At 35.3% G+C, this 10,731-nt stretch overlaps 2 protein-coding genes across 2 annotated transcripts; one reads left to right on the top strand and one right to left on the bottom strand.

The window, feature by feature from the left end:
- The first annotated feature begins 414 nt into the window (after positions 1–414).
- Positions 415–1,206, top strand: LOC122304823. The gene has a single exon (XM_043117087.1). It carries the CDS (start codon positions 415–417, stop codon positions 1,204–1,206), a length of 792 nt encoding a protein of 263 aa, XP_042973021.1.
- A 3,763-nt stretch (positions 1,207–4,969) lies between these two features.
- LOC122304822 lies at positions 4,970–7,019 on the bottom strand. Its single transcript, XM_043117086.1, has 3 exons — positions 6,396–7,019; positions 6,243–6,318; positions 4,970–5,446 (listed from the first exon to the last, which is right to left on the bottom strand). Exons 1-3 carry the CDS (start codon positions 6,401–6,403, stop codon positions 4,970–4,972), a joined length of 561 nt encoding a protein of 186 aa, XP_042973020.1. The 5' UTR covers positions 6,404–7,019.
- Between the last annotated feature and the right edge of the window lie 3,712 nt (positions 7,020–10,731).

Below are 10,731 nucleotides of genomic sequence, written 5' to 3'. Positions count from 1 at the left end.
TTTTTTACACACACTTGGCACGTCGTTAGGGTGGTGACCCGTGATGTCATCACCCGGACGTCTCGATTTTCCCGTATCCGTGCATGGGGATTTGAGGGCATCATAAAATCAGCCTGAGAAATATGCAGAAAACGTGGTGTAACTTGTGAGTGGAGGAAGTGGCTTTGGCTTGATAAAATTCCAAAAAAAATGTCATTTCTATGTTGGTGGGCTAAAAGAGGATTAGTGCAGACGGATGATGTTATTCAGCGATTGGACATCCCGTTAGCTTCTAAATGTCATTGTTGTATAACGCCTAATATTGAAACTTTGCAGCACGTAATGTGTGAAGGGCCGAATGCTCAAATGGTTTGGAAATATTTTGTTAATATTTGTCAAATCAGGTTGCCGTAGATTAGAAACTGGAGAGGGATGATGGCATTTAGGTGGAGGAGAGCTGCAAAACAAAATCCAGCAGGCTGGATCCATGGAGTGATGCCTATTGTAATTTCCTGGTGTCTTTGGAAAGCAAGGTGTTCGGCAAGGATGGAAGGGGTTCTGTTTCAGGTAATGAGTATTATTCAACATGTGAAAATTATGATTAAAAATATTTCCTGCAACGTGAATAAGTTCCAGGCTATAAAGAAGACTGATTTGTTAGTTATGAAGGGGTTGAATATTCCGATTGTTCCTATTAAAAACATACAAGTGACCTTTGTGAAATGGGAGTGGCCGAGAAGGGGAATGGTAAAATTGAATGTTGATGGTGGGGCTCGATTAAATCCCAGAGAGGCGGGAGGTGGGGCTTTTATTCAAGACTACAAAGGTAAATGCATTGCTGGATTTGTGCACCATTACAGGGTTGCTACAAATACGGTTGCTGAATGCTGTGCTTTATTAGATAGTTTGAGGATTTGTAAAAACTTAAGGCTTCATAATGTTTTGGTAAAGTTAGATTCTTTGGTTATCATGAGTTGGCTTGCCTCCAGAATTTGCCGACTTTGGTTTCTTTGGAATTTTTGGGAGGAGATAAAGGAGATCTCAATGGAGATTAATGCACGTTTTAGACATGTGTTTCGTGAAGCTAATATGGTAGCGGATTTTTTAGCAAAGAAGGGGACAATGGGGGATAATACAAACTTTGTTGGTTTGGATTTTGAGTGTACTCGACTTAGCGGATTGATTCGCATGGATCGGTTGGGATTGGTTTTTATTAGAGAGAAATGATGCTTTTAGGGATTTTTTTGTAATAAAGGTATTCCTCCACCATAAGTGAGAGTTTTTAATAATATTGGGGTAGGGGTCCCTCTTGTACATGGGGCTCTGACTTTTTTTTATTAAAAAAAAAGAATTGTTTCGCTTCATAAAAGTTCTTTGACAATGCAAACCCTTCAGGAAGCATCTCGTTAAATAAGTCTAATACCATGTTTATTGCTTTGGTTGACATCCCACACAATGACTTAATGTGAAGCAACCACACAATAAACAACATTTTGGAATGTTTTGTACAGCCTGGATAAAGTTCACGCTTTGCATCTTCCCACATTACAGGAAAATTTTCAGAATCAGTCACTCAGCCACTTGAGGCATTGTCGTCAACCTCATCCATAAATATCCCAGCTCCAATGTCACTCAACATCTTCTCTATCTCATCTCGCTCATAATCATCATCAACGTGCTGCAAATAATTCGGATGATAGAATAATCCATCCGCTGATTGTGCATACAGCTCACCAATGCAATATCCATCGAGTATATCCCAAATCCATACCGTTAACAAATATATGACTTTCAGCTTCATTCAACACTTTCACACAAAAAATTTTACAATCTCAACATGGATACTTAATGTAACCACGACTATCAGCAGAGGCTCTTGCAAAATTAATGAAGGTTCTTACTCCACGTGCATAGGGTATGTAATCCTTTCCAAATCTATTGCCTAGACGCATCCAACTTTTATCCATTTTTAAAACCATCTATCTATTAGTAACATGTAGTATACTATAATACACGTGTATGTCATGCTCCAATTCAAACTACTCTTTCGATAAGGTAGTTGGTCCTATCCCATTCTAGATTATATTATTCATTTTACGCAAGTTTCGTCACTCTACTACTTTTCACGTCGATAGAAATTTCCACAGCACCTCCCCGTATTCTCCAAGTATACATGTTCACATAGAGGCATTTTGACCCTATGAACAGTATACCTAGAGAAAAAGAAAGGAAGACACCAAAACTTCATACTAAATGTGTTCAGTAGGAATAACAAGAATGTGTAATACAGATAATATAATCTCAAATTGTCCACACTGGACAATTCAGGAATTAGTGTACACTTAAATATACGCTAATTCCCAAACGGGTCTAAGGTTATTTATGCAATGTCATACAATATTTTACAAAAAATACTACAAACAAATTAGTGCATGTTGTTTGAATTAACAATGTCAAACAAATATTCCCATGTGTTATATTATTAAACAAAAGCTTAGATAGAAGAATATATTTACACACTATCTTTTATGTAGAGAATGGTTGAGAATAACCTTAAAAAACATGTCTTACAAGAATGTCTAATTACTTAATTGTTACAAACTATCCGACCTTGACAACTCTCAAGGCCAGAGAGACTTTGAGAGTCAAGTAATATGACAGATATTTTTTCAAGATAATTCTCAATCATTCTCTACATGACGGGAAGATTGTGAGCATATTTACAATATCTCTCTCTACTTTAATAAAATAACACAACTTTTTGTTTGATATTGTTATTATAAATAAAAACTATATATTCACTACAAAAAAAGGCAAAATTGGCGGCGTTTATATACGTGGCGTTTGTTTATGCGCCGGTAGATATATAAAATTACCGGCGCTTAATGTTTCTGCCGGTAAATTATTGAGATTCCCGGCATTTAAATTGTTACGCCGGTACTAATATATAGCTTTGGCGGCGTTTATAACAACGCCGCCAATATAGTAATTATGCGCCGAGAAAGTAATAGTTTCCTGGCATTTATATTGTTACGTCGGTAATAATATAGATTGTTTGTGGCGTTTAAATAAACGCCCCTAATTTATTGATTATACGTCGTTATATTAACCGTGTTTGCTGACGTTTATAATATTACGCCGATGATAATATATAGCGTCAACGGCGTTTCATAAAACGCCGACAATTAATAAAGTTTGCATTGGTAAAATGTTGAATTTTTTGGCATTTATATCGTTTGAACAAATGCCGGCTATTGATTAATTTTACGCTGGTACATAAGTAGTTTTCCAACGTTTATAGTGTTACGCTGGTAATAATTATATAGTATTGGCAGCGTTTACAAAATGCCAAAAATTGATCAATGAAACACCGGTAATTGATAAATGCACCGGCGTCTATATTGTTACGCCGATTAGAATATATAACGTCAGTAATGAAAGCTATTATAAATTTATTGGTAGTAAAATAAATAATAATAAAAATTTATTTAAATGATATGAAAATATCTACAAAATCTTAATTAGTTGAATATCTGAAATGCCCTACAGGTAAATTCCATATATTGCATTCCAATTCTGAAAGGAGGGAGTTTAAATAGAACTATAGAATAGTAAGACTATTCATCCGAGTTTCGGACCAGGTACCCGGATATGCCCAACCCGAAAACTGAATTTCAAACTTAGACCGGGTCCAGTCCGGCCCGGCTAATCCGGGTTATGACCCGAGTTGAAACTCGGATGAATCCAAATTCTTTAAAACCGGGAATCCGGGTTTCGCACTGAACCCGGGTTTTCTCTTTTTTCTTTTTCTTTTTTTAATAAATAGAAAAGCCTATATATTATTAAATTTTTGCATAATAATAAAAATATATCAAAACAGAAAACTTTATGTAAAAAATAACTAAAGTTAGAAACTAATTACCATTTTAACTAAATCCATGCAAAAGAAAATATATACAATATTCAACACAATATAATTCACTACATTATTTTGTATTTATACATTGCTTTATAAAATAAAAAATTATAATATATGAATCATTTTGATTTTGGAGACATTGTTTTGATCATGGTCCTCTCGGGTTTGGCAGTAGACTTTGGTTTCATTAGGTGGAGAGCTGGAATCTTCAAGTTTTGGGTCCTCTTCATTTGGATTTGCTGCAGTCATGGAATTCTCAAATCTCCAATCTACAAAGAATTCAAAATATCTCTGCTAAAAATATATAAAAGTGACTAGTAAGCAAACTGCAGTACAGAAATTGACCTTAAATGAGATGGGAAGATGCAGCAAAAATTACTCCTAAAGTCAAGAGCAAACTATGAGGCTAAACTATGAGGAAGTTATCACAGCTTGGCCCAGCCAACGTTCTCCATGGACGACAGGAACATGACCGAAGCTCAATCCTGACAACTGTTGGCGGAACATCATGGTAATCTCTCTCTCTCACACACACACACCATTTTCAGGTCCTACTCATTGAACAACTAACAGTTTACACTTTTTAATTTAGATGACATATTTCATTAACTAGATGAGTCATCTCATGTAGCAGACTTCTTGTATAGATTTGAAGCCAACCATCATGAATTTGTGCAAGGTACCATAGTTTTTCAAAAAACAGAAAAGAAAAATGAACTAAGCTGCAGATCACATCTTATAGATCATGGATATATATGAGCAGAAGATAGATGGGGTTAGGTTTTCGACAAAATCCACATGCCAAGGGAAGGGCAGGATCTATAATCAGTTAAAAGGCATGATCATATATATAATGGAACTTAGTTTAATAATCCACTATGCATATGTACTGACACTAAGCTCCACACCATACCGAAAATATCCATATATAGATGTTGTTTCTCAGTAGGTTGTTTAGTTAGTTTTAATTAGGGTCAGATTGATTTATAGGAAAGTCTTGGTATTGATATATGCATGTGTCTGACTGAAATATATATATCCATAGTGGGATATTTTAATTTTAATTAAACTTCATATCATATGTTCAAACTTCTTTTTCATACCTGTAGTTACCCCCTTTGAAGGAAGGATTGAAAAGGAACCAAACAAACTGGACATTTGCTCCAATGTTACTTCTGAAATGGACCTCTCAAGAGACAACAAAAGAAGCCAATAAACAAGGAAAAACTCCATGTTCCAAAAAGTAGAAGCAAGAAATAACAGAAAGCAGAAGCATTTTGTGTTCTTGAAATCAGATATTCTATGAATAGCCATTACACGCATTAAAACATATGAAAGAACAAGCTCGCACTCTGTTAGCACTATTCCACTACATTCACATATCATGAGTAGCTCTAGAGTGAAGATCTTCCTTGATGATAAACAGATATAAAGATACAACTGAGAACAAGCTATGGGATTTACCAGTCTCAGTGATATAGCTTCAGGGGGTAGATTATAATTCTCAACAAGTGTAATAGACACGGAAAAATCAGCTATTGTAGCTCCCTGAGTCAACAAATGAGAATAATCACATACATATTAAAAGAATAAAGTCCATATGCTATCCTACAAGCATTAGTGTTAAGAAAGACATCCATGGTTGACACATCCAAGATTTCTTTGCAGTGTGGCAACCACATTCACTTAAGATGGGCATGTTTGGGTACTGAGATGAGATGAGAAATTCTCAAATCTTCTCACAATTTCCTTCCGAAACATCACTTAAATACAAAACACTTTTCAATTTCAAATCTTCAACTTTATCATCTAATCATTTGATTACCTAATCATTACAACTTTTACAAACTTCAAAACAATACTACTTTGTCAAACTTCAAAACAAAAATTATATTAAAAAATTATATTCAAACAATTTTTTTAAGTTTATAATATTTTATTCCACTTTTCTCTCTCATATTTCAAAATCCAATAAAACATTTTAACTCAAACCATTTTGTTACTATTCACAGACCATTTCACTATAATTCACAGAATTCTAAGTTACTCCAAGTATCCAAACAAGCCCTAAGTCTCACTCCTGATAAAAAGAGAAGTGCCTCTATTGCACTTCCTAAGCAGACAAAATAATGTCGGACTGAGAATAACACGGTACTAACACTTAAATTAGCCAATGGTATAATCTTCAGAGTTTTGATATTTGCACTATTTGGCTTTTAACAGTAAGGGGTTGTTGAACTCGTTATAAAATATCTCATGCCTTCCCTCACATAATTGCCTTAAAAAAATTTCTGCACAAATATAGAATTAGAAGATCAACTGCCATCATCCTGGATAAACATACCGACAGTAGTACTGCTGTATCTGCTCCCTGTGAATCCTTGAATGTAACATAAGCAAGCCGGGTCCCATCTGTTTCCCTGGCAAAAGTACAATCAATTTTTTGAGAAAGTCGTTGCATATAACTCTAATGTACATATAATTATATTGCACTTACCTTTGCATTTCAACATATTGAATATCACCAGAAGATGAAAAGAATTCTCTGATTTCTCTCTCAGAAACAGCTGGTGAAATGTTGCTGACCTCTACTGTTCTTATCTGTGTATGGAGTAAAGGAAGAAGTAAATTTGGTTACTTTTTCCCCAAGGCCTACAGCACCAAAAATCAAGTTTTGACTATTTACACTGTAAAACACTTGACACACTTGAGAACTGGCTTGGATATAACCACATACAGCCCAAGTTCTTGAAAGATAACAGTAAATAAAGGAAACAAATTCTTGAATCATTAATAACCTCGAAAGACCTTGTATGAATTTGAAGCCAATGTTACCATAATTATTCCTACTCTGTTACTGGAACTACTTCTAGCATAAGTACCATTCATGATGTTCCTGAAAATTTCTAAAAGAAAATATTTGCATTCCACAATCCAAAAAGAAAATCAAATCTTCGCTACTCATATCCAGATCAGGAACAGCAGCTCTAATGTCAAAAGCGGTAGCCAGTGCTATGCCTAAGTTTTGTTTCCTCACATCTGAAACATTGATTATCTAGTTTGGTGTCATAGCTGACTGGGGAACTGTTGCAATCCCTTGATCAGTATGGTCTGCAGGGACCTGCATGAAAAAATGATGCATAAGGCTTTTCAGGGTTATGGTAAAATAGAAAGCTTTAAAAGCATCAACAGGCAAGAAGCAAATAGAAATTAACACAAAGAAGTCCAAGCTAGGTTACTTTGAACATAGCATAGGCATGTAGTTAAGTAAAACTCCAGTTTGTGAAGCCATATTATACTGGTGCGTGCTAAAAGGCATCAACAAGCCAGGTAAGACTAAGCTGCAGTGAAGGCCCTCTTTGCTTTTAGAAGTTCAAAAAATCCACATGTTATCAACTTGAATATTTGAATGATGAAACAAAAGAAATTGGACCATACTAGACCATGGCACAACACTCAATGTTTAAAAATGTATCACAACTATGAGGCAAGTGTATTTTTAATTGGAGCTGCAGTTTGCATGCTAAATCTACTTTGTTACCTTGAAATGAAAACCATTTGCAAAACAAAAAACTTTTCTTGAGTTGTTTGCACGTTCTTATTAAGTTGAAGCATTTTCTCTCCATATAGCTTCCTTTCCGATGGAGTGTTATTTTGTGAACTGGCCAAGGATCAAATTCCAAAAACAAAAAAAAAAAAAAAAAATTCAATGTGAAGCTTATTCCCCAGTCATTGAGTGGCTTCTCTTATTAGAGTGCAAGTTTTTGCTCCCCATCAGTACTGAGTAAGGCTTTTAGGAGGTCTTTCATGATGAAGGATTGAAAGTTTGAGCATTGGCATGATCCCAACCCACCCCCCCCCCCCCAAAAAAAAAAACCCAAAAAGCCTGAGGGAAAAAAATTGACCAAGCCACATACACATAGAAAACATATTTATATTCAATCACAATTATGCTTTGGAAGCATAAATATGTATCTTTTTCATTTTTCTTCTTTTACGCAGTCCATGATAATAGAAGCAAGAACATCATTTCCACATCTTGCAATATTATACTTCATGAACTGACAAATATTTAATCCATTGTATGTAAAAGCCGTAGTGGAAATGACTTCATCAATGCACATACCTTCTACTACCAAAACAATCTAGATCATAAAGGAAGGTTCCATACTAGATCATAAAGAAAGGTTCTTCCACAGAGAGGAAGTTAACTGTTCCAATAACACCTAAAGGCCAGCATATGCAAACCCATAAAGCTGGCAAAACAATTTAAGTTTTCAATAGTTAGAGACAAGTACAACAATTGGCTAACAATTTATGGAAAAAGACTATGAACTCAAGAAACTCCATATTTATAAACTCTTCTATAGTTTGTATGATCAAAATCAAAGACCTTAACTGGGCATAAATGACTGATACATCTATTTGAATGGTCACCTGATTTTATCAATTCAGAGAAAAGAAAACAACATAAAAACCCGAACATACTAAACTGTATCCAAACTCTTACAAGAAAGCTGCATCCAAACTCTTATTTCCATTTGAATTTAAAGATCATATATTTGAACTCCTCTGTTTTCATGGAAACCAAACAGAAAAAATCTACCGAACATACTAAAATTGACATAAGTGATAATAGCACTTCAATATTTTAAATGAGAGACAATCAAACCTAACTGAAAAATAATCCCCAAATCTAACTCTTACGGAGGTTACGGTGGTGTTGAACGGAACCACTCATGATGTGAAAGAGATACATAAACTCACAAGATTTAAGCTTTTCCTATTTTAGCTTTTGAGTACCTCAATCACTTAGCTAATCCTCTCATTTCCACCCCTAAACTCCAAAATTTTGTAACTCAATAATGCAAAATACTTCACAAAAGCAAAGCAGTGACTGCTATTTTGAGGGACAAACTGAATAAAATTAGAGAAAGAAGATAGCTTACCGCAGGTGACTTGGTGAACAGGGAGGACAATGGTGGTGCACGAAATCAGTAGCGATAACAGAGTTTGATGAGACAAATAGAGAGAAAGTGAAAAACGGAATGGAAGGATGAGAGAAAAGAACGAAAGCTTACCGTAGTCGTTGGTCGAATGTTGACGACGGTGGCCGTGCCTAGAGCATCGACAATAGAGAGAGAGAGAGAGAGAGAGAGAGAGAGAGAGAGAGAGAGAGAGAGAGAGAGAGAGAGAGAGAGAGAGAGAGAGAGAGAGAGAGAGAGAGAGAGAGAGAGAGAGAGAGAGAAGGGGGGAATGGGGATCGGAGAGTGGGAGATTAAAGAGAAGGAGAAGGGTGGGATAAGAATTGATTTCTCCGGTGTTATTTTTGGAGGGAAGGATTCCCGCTTTTTTTTTCGCAGCAAATTTTATTAGGGAAGGATATTTCATCTTTTAAAATTAATGTTCAAATAATAAAATGGTTGTTCGAATAAAATTTTCAACCATAATATTTTTTGAAATGAAATTTAAATTTTGTCTCAAAAGACTTTTTAAAGACGAAAATAAATTTGTCCTTAAAACTTTTTGTCTTTAAAAGTTAAATTTGTTGAAGTGCTCTGTTTTGAGGGTGAAAAACAGAGCACGATGTGGTCAGCCGGCGTTATGATCAAGCGATGTGTGGAGGCATTGCTGTTTGGGAATGTGATGCACAATCTATGTGTTGTGAAAACATTCGGCAGCCCTAGATGTGTTAATAGGGAAGATGTTTGATGGGAACGTGATGCATAATCTGTGGGCCCATTTGGATATATATTTGAAGGATAATTTGGCTGAAAATGTTTAATGGCAAGGTTTCACCGCAGCAATTCTACACAAATGAATATAAGATTATCACACTCGATAATTTCAAGATTTCACCTATCATATTTGTCTCTTTGTTCCATTGTCCAAAATTCCTCTGCTATTTGTCAAACCAGTTCCATCACCGATGCCAGACCAGTTCAACCACCGCCAGACCTAGTTCCAACGCCTCTCTAAGCTGAATTTGAAACTCTCAATTGCTCTCTCCTCAAGCTCTCATCCGCACCCAAACTCCCCATGGGAAGGTAAAGAAGAAAACTCCTCAATGCTCTCACTTTTTACACGTTCCATTCAATCAATACCTTTCGCAGCCCCCCACTTGACCGATTCTACTAATTCCTCAAAACAAACAAGAAAAAGAAAAATTGCAAACGCTCATATTCAAACTCGATTCTGGTTCCTTCATGTCCTTAGTCTCATAAAATTTTAAATTTTTATTTCAAACTCAAAATTCTCACCTCTACCTCCAAATTTGTCCTAAAGAGAATTGAAGATAAGGTTAGAAATACCGTGCAACATGATGTACGTGCACAATACCATGACCACATTTATCCTTTAATTTGCTTTTCTTTGACTGCCATCTTTCATTTGTGTGCTACCCATTATCCTTTCAAAGAAATTATTTCCTCAGCTTTTGGTGGCAAATTTCCTGCTGGCAGAGCACTCTATGTTCTGGTTCTTGGATTTTGGGTAATTTTTTTTTTTAGTTTTGTTATATATAAGTACAATCACGTACTAATTTATGTACTAATACTGATTCATTCATACTTAAAATTTAAATTAACATTGTTTTTAATAAAATCTATTTTTTGATCAATCACATCAGATTAATGTACAAATTAATACACAATTATACTTGCAACTATATTTTTCTATTTTTTTTCGTTACATCTCTTGGGAGTTATTGGATTGTTTCGTATATTTGTGTTTTGGCAAGGATATTGGACAGATCTGAATGGGGAAAAATCCCTCTACATGTTCGACGGGGACAGGTGGCAGCAGTCCATTATGAAAATGAAATATAAAGTACC

This window comes from Carya illinoinensis, chromosome 3 (assembly GCF_018687715.1).
Source record: "Carya illinoinensis cultivar Pawnee chromosome 3, C.illinoinensisPawnee_v1, whole genome shotgun sequence".
In the NCBI taxonomy this organism is placed as follows: domain Eukaryota; kingdom Viridiplantae; phylum Streptophyta; class Magnoliopsida; order Fagales; family Juglandaceae; genus Carya; species Carya illinoinensis.
Note: the sequence above shows the minus strand (reverse complement) of the source record. Positions and strands in the feature narration are given on the sequence as shown.